The sequence below is a fragment of the Balaenoptera ricei genome, chromosome 12, assembly GCF_028023285.1.
Source record: "Balaenoptera ricei isolate mBalRic1 chromosome 12, mBalRic1.hap2, whole genome shotgun sequence".
NCBI classification, from domain to species: Eukaryota; Metazoa; Chordata; class Mammalia; order Artiodactyla; family Balaenopteridae; genus Balaenoptera; species Balaenoptera ricei.
The window spans coordinates 54886854-54911580 of record NC_082650.1 but is presented as its reverse complement, the minus strand read 5'-3'; the positions used below and the strand labels follow the sequence as shown (position 1 = coordinate 54911580).

The 24727-nt window shown below is 34.4% G+C and overlaps 1 protein-coding gene across 2 annotated transcripts in view; it reads left to right on the top strand.

The window, feature by feature from the left end:
• Positions 1-24727, top strand: part of LIN28B (lin-28 homolog B) — a 122204-nt gene that overhangs the window by 59401 nt on the left and 38076 nt on the right. For both annotated transcript variants that reach the window (XM_059942015.1, XM_059942016.1), the window contains exon 3: positions 13227-13411. In XM_059942015.1, the coding sequence (XP_059797998.1) occupies positions 13227-13411 (185 nt within the window). The remainder of the gene's footprint in view (positions 1-13226; positions 13412-24727) is intronic.

Sequence of the window (24727 nt, the reverse complement as noted above, 5' to 3'; positions counted from 1 at the left end):
TTTTAAAGTTCCATTTTAAATCATCCGTTGGCTTTTTAATTATACCTTTTTTGTATTATTTTTAGGGGTTGCCCTAAGGCTTGCATTCTCAAAGAGGATATCATAAGAATGTGAAAATTGGTTTTAGGGGTAAGGGCAAAAACCATCCTAGGTATTATAGTAATTTGTGACCCTGTAAAGAGCCACAGTACATAAGTAAATATTCAGTATATCAGTGTTGTTAAAGTTTCATGGAGGAGACAAGTAAGAAAAAAAGTCTCCTTATGAGGGGATGATGAAAAACAGGTTGAGAAATACTTGTCTCGGTTTACAGTGTACATCCTTAAACTTCCAATAATATACATAGACTTAATATCCTACCACACTTTGAGTAAAATCAGATATGTTTTTTAAAAAATCATTTTTATTTCCATGACATCTTAAGTTATGCCCTTTAAGACTGCTTTATTTTTTTAAAGCAGTTTTCAGTTCACAGCAAAACTGAGATAAAAGTACAGAAATGTTCCATATACCCGGTGCTCCTACACATGCATAGCCTCACCCATTATCAACGTTTCCTGCCTGACTGGTACGTTTGTTACAGTTGTTGAACCTACAGTGACACATCATAATCACCCAAAGTCCATAATTTACCTTAGGATTCAGTCTTGGTGTTACATGTTCTGTGGGTTTGGTCAAATGAATAAGGATATGTATCATTGTTATAGTATCATACAGAGTATTTTCACTGCTCTAAAAGTCCCCCGTGTTCTACCTATTCATCGGCCGCCCTTCCCCAGACCCCTGGAAAACACTGATCTTTTTACTGTTTCCATAGTTTTACCTTTTCCACAATGTTATGTAATTGGAATCAGACAGTATGTAGCCTCTTCAGATTGGTTTCTTTCACTTAATAATGTGCATTTAAGGTTCCTCCATGTCTTTTCATGGCTTGATAGCCCATTTCTTTTCAGTGATGAGTAACATTCTGTTGTCCGGATATACCTCAGTTTATTTATCCATTCACCTACTGAAGGACATCTTGGTTGCTTCCAAGTTTTGACAGTTACGAGTAAAGCCGCTCTAAACATCTGTATGCAGGCTTTTGTGTGGACATGAGTTTTCAGCTTCTCTGAGTAAATACCAAGGAGTGACATGCAATTGCTGGATTGTATGGTAGGAGTATGTTTAGTATTGTTAAGTAATTGCCAAAACTGTCTTCCAAAGTGATTACACAGTTTTGCATTCCCACCAGCAATGAATGAGTTCCTGTTGCTAAATATCCTTGGCAGCATTTGGTGTTGTCAGTGTTCCAGATTTTGACCATTTTAATAGGTGTATAATCATATTTCATTTTAATTTACATTTTCCTGATGACATATGATATGGAGCATCTTTTCATATGTTTATTTGCCATCGTTATATCTTCTTTTAGTGAGATGTTTGTTTAGATCGTTGGCCCATTTTTTAATCAGGTTGTTCATTTTCTTATTGTTGAGCTTTAAGAGTTCTTTGTATATTTGAATAACAGTCCTTTATCAAATGTGCCTTTTGCACATATTTTTCTCAGTCTATGACTTATCTTCTCATATTCTTGACATTGTCTTCTGCAGAGCAGAAGTATTTAATTTTAATGAAGTCTAGGTTGTCAGTTATTTTTTCATGGGTCATGCCTTTGGTGTTGTATTTGAAAAGTCTTCATCATTCCTAAGGTCATTAGGTTTTCTGTGGTATCTTCTGGGAGTTTTATAGTTTTGTGTTTTAAATTTAAGTCTGTGATTCATGTTGAATTAATTTTTGTGAAAGGTATAGGACTGTGTAGAATTTTTTTTTTTTGGCATGTGACTGTCCAGTTGGTCCAGTGCCATTTGTTAAGAAGTGTTTTTTTGTATGTATATATAATTATATCTAAATATATAATATATACTTAATCTAAATATATACTATAATATATAATATAATAATTATTAATATATAAAAGAAATGTAGAATTCTTTCAATTTGATGAAACATGAATATCATTGAAGGTTAGATTCAATTGGGATATTTAAAAATTTTTAAATTTAGCCATCATGTATTAAGTACCTCTAATTTTCAAAGGGACACAATAAAAATAAGATGTCCAACAATAAAAGGGTCGAATACTTACGATTCAATGTATCAGCTAAGAAGTTTTACAGAAAATTTTTAATAAGAGTTAAGCAAAACAATTAAGGGGTAAAAGATGAGCATGAGTTGGGTAGGGAGGTCTGCCAGAGGCCTACAGCTTCAAGATTCTAAACCTAATGTTGAGACCTTGGTGTTGAAGGACGATTGAAATATTCTGGAGAATGTTACACTAGGCATCATGATATACAAGGGCTTTTGGTGTCAAATGATCTGGCTTTGAGTCCTGGCTCTACCATTCATCAGATTTGACCTCTCAGTGTCCTCATCTAAAAGAGACAAAGTCACACTACTTTGTCCTTCCTTCCTCCCTCCCTCTTTCCTTTGCTCCCCACCACGCTGATTCTCTTCCTCTGCCTTGAGTATATAGTGAGCACCCACTGTGTTTCAGGGATGGTTTTAGGTGTGGGGATGTAAATGAAAAATTACAGTACTCCTTTTTAGGAAGTTTGTAGCCTTATAGGAAAACAGACACATGATAATGCAGTATGGTAGGTGTTATAATGGTGAAGTATGCCATATATAATTAAAAAGAAGTACCTATATTTGCTCAAGAATGTCATGAAAGAGTTTGAAGATGAGATTGTGTTTAAACTGAAACTCAGTAATGTGCAGACATTTGCCAAGTGGGTGTCAGGGATAAGGGTAGGTTGGATCAAATGAAAGCATTCAGACAGTGCCTGTGTTTTTTTTTTCCCATTATGGTTTATTATAAGATATTGAATATAGCTCCCTGTGCTGTACAGTAGGACCTTGTTGTTTATCTATTTTTTATATATAGCAATTTGTATCTGCTAATCCCAAACTCCTAACTTATCCCTCCCTGAACCCCTTTCCCCTTTGGTAACCATCATTTTGTTTTCTATGTCTGTGAGTCTGTTTCTGTTTCGTAGATAGGTTCATTTGTGTCATATTTTAGATTGTACATATAAGTGATATATGGTATTTATCTTTGTCTGACACACTTCACTTAGTATGATAATCTCTTAATCTCTAGGTCCATCCATGTTGCTGCAAATGGCATTATTTCATTCTTTTTTATGGTTGAGTAGTATTCCATATATATACCACATCTTATTCATCCATTCATTTAGGTTGCTTCCCATGTCTTGGCTATTATAAATAGTGCTGCTATGAACATAGCAGGTGCATATCTTTTCGAATTAAAGTTTTCTCCAGATATACACCCAAGAGTGGGATTGATGGGTCATATGGCAACTCTATTTTTAGTTTTTTAAGGAACCTCCATACTGTTTTCCGTAGTGGCTACACCAATTTACAGTCCCACCAACAGTGTAGGAGGGTTCCCTTTTCTCCACACCCTCTCCAGTGTTTATTATTTGTAGACTTTTTAATGATGGCCATTCTGACTGCTGTGAGGTGGTACCTCATTGTAGTTTTGATTTGCACTTCTCTAATAATTAGTAATATTGAGTATCTTTTCATGTGCCTATTGGCCATCTGTATGTCTTCTTTGGAGAAATATCTCTTTAGGTCTTCTGCCCATTTTTTGATTGGGTTGTTTGTTTTTTTGTTATAGAGTTGTATGAGCTATTCGTATATTTGGGAAATTTAAGCCCTTGTTGGTTGCATTGTTTGCAAATATTTTTTCCCAGTCTGTAGGTTGTCTTTTCATTTTGTTTATGGTTTCCTTTGCTGTGCAAAAGCTAATAAGTTTGATTAGATCCCATTTGTTTATTTTTGCTTTTATTTTTATTGCCTTGGGAGACTGACCTAAGAAAACATTGGTATGATTTATGTCAGAGAATGTTTTGCCCATGTCCTCTTCTAGGAGTTTTATGGTGTCGTGTCTTATATTTAAGCCTTTAAGCCATTTTGAGTTTATTTTTGTGTATGGTGTGAGGGTGTGTTCTAACTTCATTGATTTACATTGGCTGTCCAGCTCTCCCAACACCAGTTGCTGAAGAGACTGTCTTTTCTCCATTGTATATTCTTGCCTCCTTTGTCGAAGATTAATTGACCATAGGTATGTGGGTTTATTTCTGGGTTCTCTGTTCTGTTCCATTGATCCATATGTCTGTTTTTGTGCCAGTACCATGCTGTTTTACTGTAGTGCAGACAGTGCCTGTTTTTAGTAGGTTCTTGAACCTGTTTGTTTTCTCTTACCTCTCTCCCATACGCAGACCTGGATACTTAACAAAAAATACTATAAACCATTTATTGAGCTGCTATTCAGTCTGCTAAGCACTGTTCTAGGCATTTTATATTAATTATTTAGAATCTAGCAATAACTGTAGTAGACGTTTTTTATTCCTTGAAGATATTATTATCCCCAGTAGATAGATAAGGAAACTGGAGCACAGGGTTTTTTAATGTCTCTGCTCATGCAGTTTGAGGTTGTAAGTAGTAGGATTAGGATTCAAACCAGTATTCAAATCCAAATTTAATCCCTGCCTGCTTTCCATTATGTCACTTTAAATACCATTCCAGCAGTTTTGCCAGATTTAGTGTACCCTTCTCAGTTTTGAAGTACAGGCCAGATGAAGGGACTTAGTTAGGATTTACTTCAATATCAAGAAAAGTATAAAAATCTCATTATTTTTAATCCTATTTATGTGAAATTTAGTAATTTGACTGGGGCTAAACTGGATTTTATCTATTTACATAAAGCTCAGTAAACATTGACTTCTACCAGGCCACCATATTTCTTTTAGCTTCTATTTTCTTAAGGGATTTGAGTTAAGTAAGAACTAAAATCTTGAGAACGCGTAAAGGGAAATTTCAGCATTGACTGAAAAGTAGTTACTCGTTCGTTTCGATCTCTGTCTACATAGACAGAGTGAAGTCATAGAATTAAAAATACATATTTTAAGAAAGGATAGAGACTTGTGTTCTATAACAGAAAGAAAAGAAGGAGACCCACCCAACTGTAAGCAATTTGTCCATCGTTGTGTAACACATTAGTTGTTGGAGCCAAGACTAAGTCCCAGACCTCCTAATACTTAGTCCAGTGATATTTTTGTTGTGTTCTTATACGTACCTCAGGCTTAATGATTCCTGGGGTATCTTGACATGTAGATCAAAAGCATATAGTCCTTGGGGACTTCCCTGGTGGCACATTGGTTAAGAATCCACCTGCCAATGCAGGGGACACGGGTTCGAGCCCTGGTCCGGGAAGATCCCACATGCTGTGGAGCAACTAAGCCTGTGTGCCACAATTACTGAGCCTGCACTCTAGAGCCCACGAGCCACAACTGCTGAGCCCGCATGCCACAACTACTGAAGCCCACGTGCCTAGAGCCCGTGCTCCGCAACAAGAGAAGCCACCGCAATGAGAAGCCTGCTCACTGCAACGAAGAGTAGCCCCTGCTCGCTACAACTAGAGAAAGCCCGTGTGCAGCAACGAAGACCCAATGCAGCCAAAAATAAATAAATAAATAAATTTATTTTTTAAAAAAAGCATATAGTCCTTAAGAGTCTTAACCGTTATTCATGCATATTATGTAATATCTCTGCTGCATATTGTGTAATAATTAACTGCCCTTCACTCATTGTATATTTTTCCACTGATACCTTAGAAAAAAATAGTCTTTGCCTCAGAAAAATATGTTAAAATATTGAAAAGAAGCAGAATATATTTGAATTTTCAGCTCTTTAGCCTCCTAATGTTATCTGATACTCCAGAATTTTTTTTTCTAACATATCTGTATCACCCAGCTTTATTGGACTGAAATTCTTCTACAACTTAATTTTAATTATATTCTTATTATTCTGCCTAACAATGAAGTGAATCACTTAAGTCTATTGTTATCATTAGAGTAAGTCAACTATCAAGAAGGTATCAAACAAAAATAAGCAAATGGGACCTAATGAAACTTAAAAGCTTTTGCATAGCAAAGGAAACCATAAACAAGACAAAATGACAACCCTCAGAATGGGAGAAAATATTTGCAAACGAAGCAACTGACAAAGGATTAATCTCCAAAATATACAAGCAGCTCATGCAGCTCAATATCAGAAAAACAAACAAACCAATCCAAAAATGGGCAGAAGACCTAAGAAGACGTTTCTCCAAAGAAGATATACAGATTGCCAACAAACACATTAAAGGATGCTCAACATCACTAATCATTAGAGAAATGCAAATCAAAACTACAATGAGGTATCACCTCACACCGGTCAGAATAGCCATCATCAAAAAATCTACAAACAATAAGTGTGGAGAAAAGGGAACCCTCTTGCACCGTTGGTGGGAATGTAAATTGATACAGCCACTATGGAGAACAATATGGAGGGTCCTTAAAAAACTAAAAATAGAACTACCATACGACCCAGCAATCCCACTACTGGGCATATACCCTGAGAAAACCATAATTCAAAAAGAGACATGTACCACAGTGTTCATTGCAGCACTATTTACAGTAGCCAGGACATGGAAGCAACCTAAGTGTCCATCGACAGATGAATGGATAAAGATGTGGCACATGTATACAATGAAATATTACTCAGCCATAAAAAGAAACAAAATTGAGTTATTTGTAGTGAGGTGGATGGAGTTAGAGTCTGTCATACAGAGTGAAGTAAGTCAGAAAGAGAAAAACAAATACCATATGCTAACACATATATATGGAATCTAAAAAAGAAAAAGGTTCCGAAGAACCTTAGGGGTAGGATAGGAATAAAGACGCAGATGTAGAGAATGGACTTGAGGACACGGGGAGGGGGAAGGGTAAGCTGGGACGAAGTGAGAGAGTGGCATGGACATATATACACTACCAACTGTAAAATAGATAGCTAGTGGGAAGCAGCCACATAGCACAGGGAGATCAGCTCAGTGCTTTGTGACCACCTAGAGGGGTGGGATAGGGAGGGTGGGAGGGAGATGCAAGAGGGAGGAGATATGGGGATGTATGTATATGTAGAGCTGATTCACTTTGTTATACAGCAGAAACTAACACACCATTGTAAAGCAATTATACACCTATAAAGATGTTTAAAAAAAAAAAAAAAAGGTATCAGTTGGCCTGTTCAAGGAGTGGTGGTTAAAAAAAATGCCAGATTTTGATTTTTAGAGTTGTTGTCTTCCAGCCGACAGTGTTAGATAATCTCTTCTGTGATGAAGCACTTGGAGCAGTCTTGCAAAGATGTTTGTACAACATCAGTATCCATTTACCAATAAAGTGTTCCATGGGGCAAGTAATAATTTATAGCAGGTGATATGTATGGCTCAGAATGTATTTTGCAAAACCAGTTCCTCCTTTCATTTTTAGTTTATTTGTAACCACCTCTTGCTAAGACTATGACAGTTACCTTGTAACAGGCATCCCCTGTAACAGACATACAATCCTCATGTCTCCACACATCCATGGTATTGCCAAAAAAGGGATATTTTTTTAAAACACAGATTTGATCTTGCAACTTATGAAAGCAAAACGTGTCAGTAGGTGTTTATTTTATACAGAATAAAATGCTTAGGATGTCAATAAATAATTTCCATTTTCTGGCTCTGACTTGCATTTTCCAGTCTCATTTATGGTCACCCTCTTCACCCTAATATACTTAAAGTAAGCTTCTTCCCTTCCCAAAATATCTGCTAAGTATCCTGCTGTACAAGCATAAGGTTAAACCATTAGCTCAGTTTGGATTACTGTTTTCACTCTCCATTGAAAGCTCACTCTTCATGCAAGGAGAAATGTACCTCATGTGTAAAAGCTTCTGTAATATGTATTCCATAAAATATGCTTCACCCAGTATAGGCCTCTCCTTGGCATTCCCTTTAGCTCTGGGAAATTTTCTCATACTATTCATTTAATAATTTATCTCCTCCATCTTCTGTATTTTCTTTCCCAGGACCTCTAATCCAAGGTTTGGGTATATTTCATTTGAGGGGATCCATTTATCCTATGTGCCTAGAGATTTTCTAAACTTTTATTTCCAACTCAATTTTTTTTAATTGTCTGAGAGTATTGTTAAAATTCTGATTGTTTTTGTTCTTGTTTTATTGATATTATATTGTCTCAAATATCTGTGGAGATAATAATTAGGTGGTGGATAAAATTTATTTTGTTCCCTCGTTTTTCTTGGCTTTTCTTCATTATGCTGTGTGTTTTGTGATTCTTGGTTGACCCTTCAGATATATGAATGAGGGGTAAGAATGAGGGATAGGAATGATTTAAGGTTGAGTGGGTAGGGAGACAGCTCTTGCACCTGTGGCTTCCTAATTGTCAGAATGAATAGAGGTTTTTGTGTAGGATCCAATTTTTCACAAGTTGTCTAGATACTTCCTTCAGTCTCTTAAGAGAAGGGCCTCACATTATTTGCATTGGGGTATTGTTTGCCTGTTTTCACATGTGTAGGTGGGAATAGGGGTGGGAAAATGAAACGGGCATCTAGTCCATATACAAACTTTCCATTAATCCTTCTGTTTTCGTTGTACATGTAGTGTCTCAGCACAGTCTCTCTGAGTTCTGTTAGGAATGCTGGTTCCTACTTCTGCAGCTCCTTTTATTAGTTTTCCTAGGGTATGGCTCCTTCAACTCAGTTGACCAGTCATCAGTCTTTCTAACTTCCAGAAATTTCTTTAAGTCTGCTTTCTCTTGATGGCACCCCTCTTATTCTCTTTCTTATTGTGAATTTATTTCTTTTTATTATTTTATTGTAGTTTTGATGCCTTTTAAAGAGTAACATGAGACATGTTTATTCAGCCTGCCATCTTAAATTGGAAGTCAGCTTATGTTTCCTAGAGAAGAAAATATACTCTTACTTCTAAGGAGAATCAAGTATAAAACTGTAGCAACACTTTATTGCTTTCCCAATATAGTTGGAGAGAAAAAACATGCACCAAAAGAGATAAGTAATCTCATTACTAATTGGAACCTTGGGTAGAATACTTGGCAAATAAAGTTTAGTATTTGGACCACTGTCGTTTGACTCCGTGTTCCTGTCATTCTTTGAAAGTCATTTAAAAATGATTGGGAGGTGGGACTTCCCTGGCAGTCCAGTGGTTAAGACTCTGAGCTCCCACTGCAGGGAGCGCAGGTTCGATCCCTGGACGGGGAGCTAAGATCCCACATGCTGCGTGGTGCAGCCAAAATAAATAAATAAATAAATAAAATGATGGAGGATTTATGAGAACAATGTTCTCCTCTTTAAAAAAATGATTGGGAGGAGGAAAAGGATATAACAAGGAAATTGAGAGTCAGTATTTTTATAATTCTGTAATAAATTTTTTCAGAAATGAATTTTAAATTTTGGAGTAAAGGGAAGTGGGAGAAAGGGGAACCTTATTTGGTTGGAGGAAGAGGAACACAAATTAAAGGTGTTAGATGAGTTAATTTAATATGTGCACATTCAAAATTGGCCTGTCCCCTTTGTAAGTGCCTGATATCTTAGCAGGCATGTCAGCAGCTTCTAAATGCTTCTACAGTCATTTGGTCATTCCTTTGTTCATTTATCCATTCAATAATTGCGAGTCTTTCCTGTAGAAGATAAACGTCTATTTTGTCCAAACAAATGTTGCAGATGACAGTGTAAGCCCAAACACCAAATGTCTCGCCTTATGAAAGTCTTACACGTAGATTGAGCAAAAATCTACATAAATCTGCATTCTTGGTTCTCATAGGCAGAACATCATGAATTGTGAGGCATATCAACGAGTGATTAGAGAATATTGGAAGAAGGAAGAAGAAGAAAAATAGATCCATATTAACTTCTGAATGTAGTCAGAGAATAATGTTATTACCATGAACCATTATAATCCTATCAGCATTTTATTCCAAAGGTATCATGCACAGTGTCACCTTGACACTAAAAGAAGTTATTTTATGTAGCAGAAGTAGGAGCTTGGAAATTTGACTTGGCATGAGCAATTCACTTAACCCCTTAGAGTTCAGTCCACCTTTTTTTTTCAAGTGAGGGTTGGACTAAATAATGATTAATGATCTTACTGATGCTAAATCTATGATTCTTTTAAGTACTTATTGAATGATAATTGTTTGCAGGCATTAGGCTAAGTCCTCTGGGAAATACTAAGATATATATCACAGTCCCTGACCTTCAGGAGAAGAGAAATCCAAAAGAGCAAATAAAAGTAAGGCATACACAAATATCTGCATTACACAGCAGTGTATTATAAAAACTATATAGAAGAATCAATTAAGTGAAAGAGGAGAGAATTTCCAACTTTGGCAATTGAGGATGATTGCAAAAAGGATCATATGAATTATGCCTTGAATCTTGAGTAAGATTTTGATAGACAGCTATGACTAAGAGAATAATGCATCCCCACCAGCCTAAGTTGGAGTACAGAGATGAGAAAACATGAAATGTGCTTAGGGAAGTACAAGTCAGCCAGCTTTATTAGAGTAATGGGAAAGGAAGTGGAAAATATACCTAGAGGTAACATTATGAGTGGTCTTACCTACAATTTAAGGGAAGTATTGTAGATTTTTGAGACAGGAGACCAACAGGCTAAGATTTATTCAGAGAAGATATGCAGGTGTGGCAGATGCTAAGGAGTAGGGAGGAGACTTGTTGCTGAAATAATAATGAAGAAACTATTACACTCATCCAGGTAGGAGGTAGTTAGGACCAGAAGTAGGGCAGTGGCAATCCAATGAAATGGTTGGGGCAGATGAAAGTAAGAATGCGCATGATTCAATAAATGGTTGGGTAAAACTAAGGATTGAAACCAGTATGACTGGAAAAATGGAGGCACCTTTAATAAAAATTGCCAAGGCAAGGGGAGAAGTTGATTTTTGTGAAGAAATAAAATAAGCTAATTCCCCACCTTTAACAAATCTTTCCCACTTATGTAGCAGCAATTTTGGTGTAATAGCAAAGATAGAATTCTCTGCGAATTCTTGTCCTTTTCTTGCAAAGCCATTATAGTTTCTTACGGATATTATTATTATTATTGTCAATTATTGTGAATCTAAATTGCCTTATGTACTCATTTGGGGAAGGAGGGGAGTATATGATAGAATGGGGGAAAAAAGTATTCTTTCAGAATATCGTGAAGAATAGCCAGAAGTTAGTTAAGAGCAGGATTTTACTTTAGATTCGGAAATGCAGTTCACTTACAAATGATACCTACCAAAAATTGTAATAATGGAAAATGAAATCAAATTAAGTGTGCCAATACACTAGGAACTATGAGGAAATAAGTGACAGAATTTTGATTATAGAAACAAAGCATGAACATATGATAGCTCTAATTAAAACTGCTATCCCTCCCTTCTCTTAATTGCAGTAGTTGACCCTATGCGCCACTTCATCTGATTTGATAATCTGCACTTTTTAGAGTGGGGAGTAAGAAAGGAAATGAAAGCAAAGGACTGTTTATAATTAGTGAGGAGAGAGCTTAGGAGAAAAAAATAGAAGATTTGGAAATATTATATAAAGCTTTAAAAACAATAATTAAAAAAAAATTTTACAGCATGTAGGCAGTTGTGATTTTTTTTTCTTCTAATTCCTACACAGCATCAGAGAGCAGAAAAGGTGCTGCCAAATTACACTTCCACGTGCAGGCTTTCTCAGTGTCAGAAGACCTGCACTAGAAACTGGTTAAAACCCCTGTTTTCATGTGCCGTATTACTTTCATAATGAAGAGTCTCCTTTTGCATTGAAATTTGAAGTGTTGTTTTTATCTTTTCCATGTAATTATTTGGTTATATGTAATTATTTACCTGCCTTTAGAGTCATGAACTTGGGAAGGGTGGAGATTTTTCTGGTCCAGCATTTCCCTAAGTATGTTAGTCATCTGTAGTTATAAAAAAAAGGTCTCTGGGATCAATTAGGTTGGGAAATTCCTGAGTTAAACACAGTTAAACAAGATTTTTATTTCAGTGGAGGTTGGGGAGGGTATGAAATCTCAGAGACTTTAATATGCTAATATGATCCAACTAAGAAGAAACTAGGTGTAGCAATTCACAAACTTATTTGACCACCAGATCCTTTTTTCATGGAATCTTTTTCAGGACCATTGTTCCTCTGAACACATGAGGGGAAACTCAAATTCCTTAATTTTACAGATTAAACAGAAAAGAGAGAAATGGCTCATTCAAAGTTGCATGCCTGTTTTCTTAAAGAACTGGACTTGAACCAGGGTCTCCTACCTGCTGTATTCAGATTTGCTTCCTTTTGCCCCCAAATTCAGAAAAGTCTTGAAGAACTACATGGTACTCAAAATTAGATCTGTAAGATGTACACAAGGGGATTTGAAGAAATAAATAAAATTAGAATGATTTACTTATTTTAATATAGTTTGAATTGGCACATTGACTTTGATGAAGAGTTAGATTGAAAGAGCCAATTATTTGTAACCAAAGTTACACTTTTCCAATCAGGAAACTTTTTTTTTTTTTTTGGTAAGAACCAAGTATCTTTCAAACTACAAAAAGCTCAAACAGCTCAATAATGTGTGTACCCAAAAGCTTCCCCACTTTCCCAAAAAAGGACTAGAGAAAAATGACTGTTCATGATTTGCTGTCGATTGTTCCAGACCCCATTGCTACATAAGTAAACTTGTATCTTTTAAACACTTCTCTACATAGATGGTGTTATGGTAGACACACTGTTCTTTACCCTTACTTTTTTTACTCATCAGTATTACATGTTTATCTTCCCCACATTAATACATATAGATCTTTTAATGGCTCAATAGTGTTACATTATATACTTCTACTATCATTTATTTCATCAGTTTCCCATTGATGGACCTTAGGGTAGCTGTAATTTTCTACCAGGCAGCAGTGCCGTAGTGAATTTTGATATAGGTTTTTGTGTGTGATGGGGGTGGAGGGACCTTTGTGTGAGTATGTCTATAGGAGAGTCCTTGAAGTGGAATTGCTGGGTCAAAAAATACACACATTAAAATTTTTGTAAGTATTGCCAAATTCCTTTAAAAACGGTATTAGTTTATTCTCCCACTGCCAGCATTACAACAGGAAACTTTTAAATGGTATGCCTTTCACTGAACTTTAAAAAAAAAGATTTTATACTTAGCAATGAATAACTGGGGATATCTTGCTGTGTTAATCTTAAAATCACAGAGATAATTTATAAAACATTAATAATCATGATCTCTCTTTCTCTCTCCCTCCCTCCCCTGCTCTTCTCAGAGCAAATTATTCATGGAAGGATTTAGAAGCCTAAAAGAAGGAGAACCAGTGGAGTTCACATTTAAAAAATCTTCCAAAGGCCTTGAATCAATACGGGTAACAGGACCTGGTGGGAGCCCCTGCTTAGGAAGTGAAAGAAGACCCAAAGGGAAGACACTACAAAAAAGAAAACCAAAGGGAGACAGGTAATCATTTTACCTTGTTAGCCTGTGAGTTCATTGTACTTGGAAAAGATTTCTAAAATTTTAATTTATATTTTTATTATGTTATTAAATCTAGCCACAATAAAATAAAATGCAACCACTGAGTAATTGAATGGAATTTATCAGAAATATAGGCTATCTTGCAACTTGAACTCTCTGCAGAATATACTTAACTGAGCCTTCAGCATTGCGCACTAGACAGTCTCCCAACCATTATTTCTGCCAGACTGTTCAGAGACCACAAATGGGAAGTTGAAGTTCCCAACAGACAAAGGTGCCCTTCTGTACATCTTAACACCTCACCTGTTTTTTCAAATGAAAATACGTTTATTATTTTGTCTGTTTTGAAAAGATAACTCACTACAGAAAATTCAAATATAAAAAAATCACTGGAAATGTTAACTGCAGGTGGGAATCATAATATATATGCAGTATTTTTGAAACTTGCATTTTTTTTCACTTAGAAGTATATGGTGGAACATTCCATGTTAGTCTTCAGCACCTGCATAAATTCCCACTGTGTGAATGTACCAAAATTTAAACAAGGCTATGTTAAATTAATTTAATTGTTAAATTTAGGCTATTTCCAATATTTTAAATTTATCAATAGCACCATAGTAAGAATCCTTATATGTACATTTTTTAAAAAACTGTCTGATTATATCATAAGGGATAAATACCTAGTACTGAAAAAATCTGGATCAAAAACTATGCACTTTAAAAATTTTGATATCTGTTTCCAAACTGCTCTTCAGAAATGGTTAGGGCCAATGTACAACCCCTTTAAAATTGAGACTACTCATTGAATAATGTCATCTTTTAAATCTTTTCCAATTACATAGGTTAAGAAATGCAGCTTACTTTTTTTCTTTTGGATCCTTTGACTAAGGTTAAATATATTTTTATATGTTAATTTTCATTTTTATTTTTTTCTTCTGTGAATTGCATGATTCTTTGTCCTTTGCTTATTTTTCCACTGAGATATTCATTTGCTATTGTTTATTTCTAACTTCTCTCTTTAGAAAAAATATCTCAGTTTTCCTCTTTCCTATGCTGGGAAAAACTCAGTTCTTCCATATTATGTTTCTCTCCTGTGTGTCTCCATTACTTTTACACAGACTGCTTCACTTCTGGTCACCAAATTTGTGGAGGTTTTTCCCCACACCAAGCAATTCTCCACAATGCCAGCTGGGTGTCCTACAATTTAACTCAATTCTGGCACTGTCTACCTGGAGATAATGTCGGGTCCCATAGGTTAAGGGCTCAGTCCCACAAGACTGTCCCACCACATTTCAGATGCCAGTTGCAAGTAACCCAGGTTACCTGCAACTTCTGTCTCAGTTGGCTACAAATCAGAGGTTTCCACGACCCTCTCCTCAGGTTTGTTTGGTTTGCTAGAGCAGCTCACAGAACTCAGGGAAATGCTTACATTTACCAGTTTATCAAGGTTATGATAACAGCAAATAAAGGATACAGATGAACAGCCAGATAAACAGATACATAGAGTGAGGTCTTGAGGGTCCCGAGCATAGGAGCTTCTGTTCCCAGGGGGTTGGAGTGCTTCACCCTCCCAGTGTGGATATGTTCGCCAGCCTGGAAGCCCTCTGCATTTTGTACTTTGGGGATTTTACAGAGGCTTCATCACATAGGCTTGATTTTCAACCCCTTTCCCTTCTCAAGAAAACTGGGGGTGGGGCTGAAAATTCCAAGCTTCTAATCATAGCTTGGTCTTTCCAGTGATCAGCCCTCACTCAGGAGCCATCCAGGAGCCCACCCAGTGTCAACTCATTAGAACAGAAGACCCTCCTATCACCCAGGAAATTACAAGGGTTTCAGGAGCCCTGTATCAGGAACAGAGGTCAAAGACTGATATTAGAAAAAGAGGTGCTTCTAGTGTTCTTATCACTTAGGAAATTACAAGGGTTTTAGGAGCTCTGTGCCAGGAACCAGGGGCAGAGACCAATATATATTTCCTGTTATCTCACATTCTCTTTGTATATTTACCATGTTAATCTTTTGTCTCAAATATATAGGAAGTATCTTTTTCAGCTTGTGAAATATATGCGTGCGTGCGTGCACACATGCACACACACACACACACACACACAATGGACTATTACTCAGCCATAAAAAAGAATGGAATCTTGCCATTTGTGGCAACATGGATGGACCTCGATGGCATTACTCTAAGTAAAATACTATATACAGATGCTATACATCTGTAATATATTTTAAAACTTTAAACAGTTTCCACAAAGGTGTGAGGTAACATCTCGTGGTGGTTTTGATTTGCACATGTCTGATGATTAGCAATGGTGAGTCTGTATGTCTTCTTTGGAAAAATGTCTAGTCAGGTATTTTGCTCATTTTTAATGGGGTTGTTTGGTTTGTTTGTTTGTTTTGATATTGAGTTGTATGAACTATTTATATATTTTTGGATATTGACACCTTCTCGATCATATCATTTGCAAATATTTTCTCCCATTCAGTAAGTTGTCTTTTCATTTGTCAATGGTATCCTTTGTTGTGCAAAAGCTTTTAAGTTTAATTAGGTCCCATTTGTTTATTTTTGCTTTTGTTTCCTTTACCTTAGGGGAGAGATCCAAAAAAATATTGCTAGAGTTAATGTCAAAGGGTGTTCTCCCTATGTTTTCTTCTAGGAGTTTTATGGCTTCCAGTCTTACATTTAGGTCTTTAAAGCATTTTGAGTTTATTTTTGTATATGATGTGAGAAAATGTTCTAATTTCATTGTTTTACATGTTGCTGTCCAGTTTTCCCAGCACCTCTTACTGAAGAGACTGTCTTGCCCCCATTGTGTATTTTTGCCTCCTTTGTCATAGATTAATGGACTGTGGGGGGTTTATTTCTGGACTTTCTATCCTGTTCCATTGATCTAGGTGTCTGTTTTTGTGCCAGTACCATGCTCTTTTGATGGTAGGTTTGTAGTCTGAAGTCAGGGAGCATGATTCCTCTAGTTCAATTCTTCTTTCTCAAGATTGTTTTGGTTATTCAGGGTCTTTTGTGTTTCCATACAGATTTTAAAATTATTTGTTCTAGTTCTGTGAAAAATGCCATTGGCATTTTGATAGAGATTGCATTGAATCTGTAGATTGTCTTGGGTACTATGGTCATTTTAACAATATTAATTCTTCCAGTCCATGAACATGGTATATCTTTCTGTTTGTATCCTCTTCAGTTTCTTTCATCAGTGTCTTATAGTTTTCTGATTACAGATCTTTTACCTCCTTAGTTAGATTTATGCTTAGGTACTTTATTCTTTTTGATGTGATTGTAAATGGCCTCTGCCCATTTTTAAATTGGATTGCTTGTTTGCTTTTGACTGGTATGAATCCTTTATATTCTTTGGATATTAACCCCTTATCAGATAGATGATTTGCAAATATTTTCTCCCACTCTATAGGTTGCCTTTTTTGTTAATTGTTTCCTTTGCTGTGCAGAAGCTTTTTAGTTTGATACAGTTCCATTTGTTTTTTGCTTTTGTTGCCTTTGCTTTTGGTGTCAAATATAAGAAATCATTGACAAGACCGTTGTCAAAGAGCTTAAGGCTTATATTTCCTACTAGGAGTTTTGTATTTCAGGTCTTATGTTCAAGTTTTCAATCTCTTTTGAATTGGTTTTTTATTTCAGGTCTTATGTTCAAGTTTTCAATCTCTTTTGAATTGGTTTTCCTGTATGGTGTAAGGTAGTAGTGCAGTTTCAGTCCTTTGCATGTGACTCTCCAGTTTTCCCAGCACCATTTATTGAAGAGACTATCCTTTCTGCATTGTATATTTGTGGTTCCTTTGTTGTAAATTAATTGACCACATATGTGTGGGTTTATTTCTTAGCTCTCTGTTTTGTTCCATAATCTATGTTTCTGTTTTTATGACAAATGCTTGAGTACTGCTTGAGCACTATTGCTTTGTAATGCAGTTTGAAATCAGGGAGTGTGACACCTCCAGATTTTTGTACTTTCTCAAGATTGTTTTGGCTATTCTGGGTCTTTTGTGGTTCCATACAAATTTTAGGGTTGTTTGTACTATTTCTGTGCAAAATTCCATTGTAACTTTAGTAAGGATTGCATTGAATCTGTAGATCACTTTGGGTGATATGGACTTCTTTTTTTTTTTTTTTTCTGGACTTCTTAATAGTATTAATTCTTCTAATCCATGAGCACAGAAATCTTTCCATTTATTTGTGTTTTATTCAATTTTTTTTTAAATTATTCATTTTCTTTCATCAGTGTCATGTAGTTTTTAGTGTATAGATATTTCACCTCTTTGGTTACATTTATTCCTAAGGATTTTCATTCTTTTTCATGCAGTTGTAAATGGGGTTGTTTTCTTAATTTTCCTTTTTGATAGCTAGTTGTTAGTATATAAAAATTAACTGATTTTTGTATATTGAGTTTTTATCCTGCAAATTTATTTAATTCATTTTTTAGTTCTAACAGTGTTTTGGTGTAGTCTTTGGAGGTTTCTATGTGCAATACCATGTTATCTGCAAGTGGAGACAATTTTATTTTTTCTTTCCAATTTGGAATGCTTTTCTTTCTTTTTCTTATGTTAACTGCTCTGTCTAGGACTTCTGGTACTATGTGAATCAGGTGGCAAGAATGGGTGTTTTTGTGTTGTTCCTGATCTTAGAGGAAAGCTTTCGGCTTCTCACCATTGTATGATGTTAGCTGTGTCATATATGGCCCTTATTATGTTGAGGTACATTCTCTATACCTACTTTATTGAAAGTTCTTACCATGAATAGGTGTTGAATTTTGTCAAATGCTTTTTCTGCATCTACTGAGATAATCATGGTTTTTATCCTTCATTTTGTTAACATGGTATATATCACATTGATTGATTTGCAGATGTTGAATCATCCTTGTATTTCTGGAATAAATCCCACTTGATAGTGATGTAGGACCCTTTTAATCTATTGTTGAATTTTGGTTTTCTAATAGTTTGTTGAGGATTTTGCATCTATGTTCATCTGGGATATTGACCTGTCATTTTCTTTTCTCATAGTATTCATGTCTGGTTTTGGTATCAGGGTAATGCTGGTCTCATAAGATGAGTTTGGAAGTGTTCCCTCCTCTTCTATTTTTGGGAAGAGTTTAAGGATTGATATTAATTCTTCTTTAAATGTTTAGTAGAATTCACCAATGAAGCCACGTGGTCGTGGACTTTTTTGTTTTTCAGATGTTTTTGATTACTGATTCAGTCTCCTTACTAGTAATTCGTATGCTCAGATTTTCTATTTCTTCATGTTCTAGGCTTGGTAGATTGCATGTTTCTTGAAATTTATCCATTTCTTTTAGTTTATTCAATTTGTTGGCTTATAATTGCTCATGGTAGTCTTTTATAATCCTTTGTATTTCTGTTGTATCAGTTGTAATGTCTTCTCTTTCATTTCCAATTTTATTTATTTGGGTTCTCTCTCTTCCTCTCTCTGAAGTTTAGCCTCAAGCTTTGTCTATTCTGTATATCTTTTCAAAATATCAATTCTTAGTTTCATATATCTTTTCTATTGTCTTTTTAGTCTCTATTTCATTTATTTCCACTGTGGTCTTTATTTTCTTCCTTCTCCTAATTTGGGCTTAGTTCATTTGTAATCTTTTGAAATTAGCTTTTTTTACTCAACATAATGGCTTTGAAATTCATCCAGACTTTTGAGTGTATCAATATAGTATTCCCCCCTTATCCATAATTTTGCTTTCTGGGGTTTCAGTTATCCATGGTCATCAGCTGTCAAAAATATTAAATGGAAAATTCCAGAAATAAACAATTGGTAAGTTTTAAACTGTGCAGTGTTCTGAGTAGTATGATGAAATCTTGCACCATTTGCTTTGTTCCATCCAGATCTGGATCATCCCTTTGTCCAGCATACACTGTCCATTAGTCAGTTAGCAGCCATCTTGGGTATCAGTTTGACTATCATGATATCTCAGTGTGTGTGTTCAAATAACCCTTTTTTTACTCAATAATGGCTCCAAAGCACAGGAGTAGTGATGCTGGCAATTTGGATATGCCAAAGAACAGCCTCAGAGTGCTTCTTCTGAGTGAAAAGGAGAAAGTTCTTGACTTAATCAGGAAAAAAAAATCATGTGCTAAGGTTGCTAAGATATGATATGAAGGAATCTTCTATCTGTGAAATTGTGAAGAAGGAAAAAGAAATTTGTGATAGTTTCGCTGTTGCACCCCAAGCTGCAAAAGTTATGGCCACAGTGCATGATAAGTGCATAGTTAAAATGGGAAAGGCATTAAATTTATACAATAAGATGTTTTGAGAGAGAGATATTCATATAACTTTTATTATAGTATATTATAATGTTTCTATCTTACTATTAGTAATTATTGTAAAATCCAGAAAACTGGATTGTTTTCTTATTGTTGCATTTTGAGAGCTCTTTATATAAATTGTGGATATAAGTCCTTAGATTTGTGATTTGCAAATATTTTTTCTGAGTTTGTGGTTTATCGTTCCAGTCTCTTAAGTATCTCTCACAGAGCAAAAGTTTTAAATTTTGATAAAGACGTTTATCAATCTTTTATTTTTTGTCGTGTTTAAAAAATCTTTGATTAACTCCAAATTTGATTAATCACAGAGTTTTTTTCCCCTGTGTGAGGTGTGAGGTTGAGGTCTAGGCTCATTTTTCACCTGTGAATAATATGAATTGTTCAAACACCATCTGTTGAAAACTATATCTTTTCTCTTGAAATGTTTTTAAATTAGAAAGTTTAATTTCTGTTATTTCAGGTTAAAAAATTAAAGCTCTAAAGTGTTTATTTTAACAAATTCAAACTTTGGTTTCGTCACTCAAGAGAACTTATTTGTTCTATATATATATACATCTATATATAGAACCATATTTTTGTGAAGATTTATGTTTCAGTGGTAAGAAATAAAAAATAATTTTAAAGATTCTATCTTAATTTTAAGTAAACTATTTGCAAAAGAAAGTGGGTTTACTTTTTACTGTCTTAATTCTGCTGAATTTAGTATGCTGTTACTAGTGTCCAGCTACGTAATAGCAGTAAATGTTAACTTGTTTTATTTTAAATCCTCTATGTTTAAAATATTTTCTTAAAATTTTAAATGAAATAATTTTTGACTTATATTTGCTATTTACTTTTTCTTTTGTTCATTATCAGAAGAGTAAAGAGATTTAATGACCTTATAAAAGCTCTCTTTATACTAACATGAAGGTTGTTGTTAGTAAAAGATTTAAAAACTTTCTTCTTATTCTGAAAAACTGGCGTATATTTTGGTATCTTTTTATTCTTTAAAGAGCTACAATTTACTATGAGGAAAAAGAAGTAACTTCTAACAGAATGAAATTGTGGGGGAAGATAGTAGAATGAGGATTTTATTTATTTGTCACTATCTTATTTATATGAAATAATCATGTCAACCTGTAATATAGAATTAAATATTTTATATAATAAAATTTCAGTTTGTATTAACATATGTGTTATTAGTAAAAATGATGTGGACTGAAACAAATGGTCTGGAAATGTTTCTATGTAGATTAAATTATTTTAATACTTAATAATTAAAGAATAAAAATATGTGTAATTTAAAAAAATATTTGAAATGCATATATGCATGATAGGTATAAATATGTTAGATATATACATATAATTTTGTGTTCTTTTATTTATGGTTTTTTTTAACCTCCTTTTTTATTGTAATTTTCTTCTAGCTTAGTGACTGTCTTCTTTGTTCTCAACCTTCCACATCTTTTGACCCAACCGCACAGTGCAAGAAGTGCTATTCATAATAATGCAAGTTCCCTTTCAACAATGTTGACTTGAGATTTTTAAAATAACTTAGAAAATAATACCAACGTTCTATTGCTTTCATTCCATTTCAGGCAATAATACGTTTGCATCACTGCATTAGCACATGAGTAAGCTTCTTGATTTTCTACATGAGTTGAACTTTTAATGTATTTTGTTTAGAAAGAAGGTCAATTGTTATGATGTTCAGTATTACTGCTTTTGGCATGGAAGTGTAGGAAATTCATTTGTTCATGTTAGAAAGACTTGTTAATTTATCATTTTTAAGATGCTCTTCATTTAGACTTAAAAACTGATTATGAAATTTGACATTTCTTATAGTCTAGTATTAAAATGGTGTTAGAATGGTACATTATGTTATATTTACCATTTATGGCCAGAAAGACCAAAGTGAACGTAAATAGAAACTCATTATATATGTCTAAATTATTCTCAGCTCAGAAGGGCTAACTTGCCTTTTTTTAAAAAATTAAAGATGTATGATAGAAGAGTTATTTTTACAGGGTCCTAGTTTTGTGGTTTCAAATTTTTTAATTTGCAAGAAGATTTGGAAGCCATAAAAATTTTGCTTTTGTCTGTCCTCACTGAAGGACTGTATATTTTCACCTGTTTATTAAAAAGAAAAAATACTTATTTAATGCCCTCATTCACCTTTAGAGCAAGTGAGCTCAAAACTATCTAGTGGTAACCCTCCTCCACCCCCTCCCCATCTACCTCTATGGCAGTATAATCTCTTCCACTCATTATCTCTGTGGTATAATTTGAAGTTTCCCAGGTACTTTATAGTTAGGAATTCTAGTTCTATATTTTTGAAATCCACATAGCATTCCTGGAAACAATAAAGCTGTACTCAGGTTTATGGTACCATTTTATTAAGGATATCTGTTTTACATTAAAAGTTCTTTCCATGATTTTATTTTCATATTTATTATGTCCCAGAACCTGCTCCCAAAAGAAAAAGAAAAATGCTCTTTAGGTGCGGGAGATGTTTGAAAAATGTAAATCAACGAATTCCAATAAATAACTGTTTCACCCTGATACTTGTGTGATTAGATTTAGGAATTTGCTGTTTAGTAGGTTCCTACTGTGGAAGAGAAATCTCTCAGGCATGAATTGATAGTCCAGATCCTTTGAGGTCTGTCTGTTCTGACCTATGACCCCTATTCTTACAAGGTCAACATCTGAGGGCAGGAGATTAAGGCGGTTTAAAGACCGGAATGGTAAATGGAATGGAAAAATTAGCCAGCACATTTTGGGTGCAAAACATCAAAGTCATCAAATAGTTTGCTTATTTTAAACCTGGCTTGTGGTTGTAACAAGCTAATTTTACTGTGTTTGTTGGAATCAGAAAAATTTAATAATCATAATTCACTACAAGATTCTATTTATATAATGTTAACTATATAATACAAATTAAGTTAATAAAGCTTAATCTCAAAGTATCAGGAAATGCAAAAATAATTTGTCACAGTTTCAATACATTTTAGTTTTTCATTCAGCTTAGATGCTTAATTTAAATCGAAATTGGGAAAATATTTACCTTAGCTTTTACTATGAAATAATTTTATCAGCAGTTGAATGAAATATATATTCAATTATATATAATTTAAAGTGACTGAGGATTTAGTTGTAATTATATACTATTGACATAAGAAAAATCTATTTTTAAAACACAGAGATAGAAAACAGAAGAAAGTAAATTGGTTAAGCAGAGACAATTTCCTTTTTTCCCTTTCCTTTTTTCCCTCCCATTCTTAGACTTTGCTCTTTTATATTTTACCTCTTTCCCACTTATGTCTTTAATTGTATGCTCTTCATTGTAATTTCAAAATAGACTTTAAATCTTAGTTCCTAAGTTTTGGTCCCTTGTAAGCAATTCCCCACAACCCTATATTTTACATTTGTTTGTATCCTGGACAGCTGTGAATCTGCATCTTCTGCTTCTTACTAATGACTGGCAAGGGCTGGAGTTGAATAACTGAACTGTTGCATCCACGTTTCCATTCATTCATACAGTGACTAAGAAAATTAGCAAAACCAGTGGAATACCCAAGTCTCCTTAATTCTGCATTTTTTAATTCTACCCCAAATTTTCCTTATTATATACCTAATTTTAGGGTGGTTTCCTTTCTTCTTGTGATTATTTGGCCAGAGATCTCTTAATGAGGCAATTATGGTTGTTTCCTTCATTCACATTATCTTAGCAGATGCTCTCCCTGCTGTGACCTCTGTTCAGACTGGGCAGACAATGTGCCATTCTCATCACCCACCACAAGACATTGTGTGGGCAGAGCTTCATTTGGCGCTGCATAGGTCTCCCAAGTTGCCTGATGAGAATGGTCAGAAGCCAAGTGGCAAATAATCACAATTTTAGGTTGATTCTCTGATTGCCGTTTTATTCTAAGCAAAATAAATAGTAAAATAATGCCTATAGAAAAGAAATGGGCCAGAAGCAACTTATAATATAACAAGTAGAAATTGTGGGTTTAAGAAGTAACTTTACATAGCTTCCTTACTTTAGACTGGTCTTGGTGAAAATAAGATTATTTATTGTATGGTTTTAATACAAGGGATTATGAAAAATGGCTAATACTTTTAAACTTGGAGATCCTTTCAAAAAAGGAAATTAATTTAGCCTTTAATACTAAGTATGTATATTTTTAATGAACATACAACATTGTTCAGAGTGTTACTTTTCAACTTTAAAAAACATAAATCCTCATGCTTATATCTGCTAGGAGATCCAGTCTGTTCCTGTTTGAACAATAAGGGCTGATTAAGATGAAGACTAATCAACAGAAAATGTCTATACTTCATACTGCCAAATCCCTCCACTGAAATACTAGTCCTGTGCCCCAAGCCCAAGTGCCATTTCCAGAGAATTACAAAGTTGTTAGCAGCCTTCAGCTAGCCTTTCTTTATTCTCCATTAATAAGGAAGTACAAGTCAAATTCAGTTCTTATGAACTTGAAGAGCCTTTTGCAAAGCTCCTTCTAAACTTACACTGGAATTTTTGTTTTTTGAAATTTGGTTAAAATAAACATATTAAGAGCTATGACTTGAATTATTCTCATATGATAAAGAGATTGTTCTTTTTGTTGGTGTAGATAGGATCACCAAATTTTAATAAATAGATTTTAATATGCTTGCACTTATCAATAGGAAGTAGTAATTTAGTAAGACAGTTTCCACTTCTGTAAAATCAGATTCATAATAAATTTCCATATAAAGTAAAAATTTTAACATATGCATTTTCATATAATGAAGAACTACCTGTAAAGTATAGATACTTTGGATATAAGCAGAGAACAAATATTAAATTTAGAAAATGTTTTTGTAAAGGGGAAAATGTTCTCTTAAAAGAAAATCTAGAACAAGTCAAGCAAGAAGTCAAGAATTTTGACCTCTAAAACTTTAAGTTTAAAATTTTTCTTTAAGTCTTGTCTGTTGTATGATTATTTTAAATATATGGGCTAATAAGGATCAAAGTCAAATGTTTCC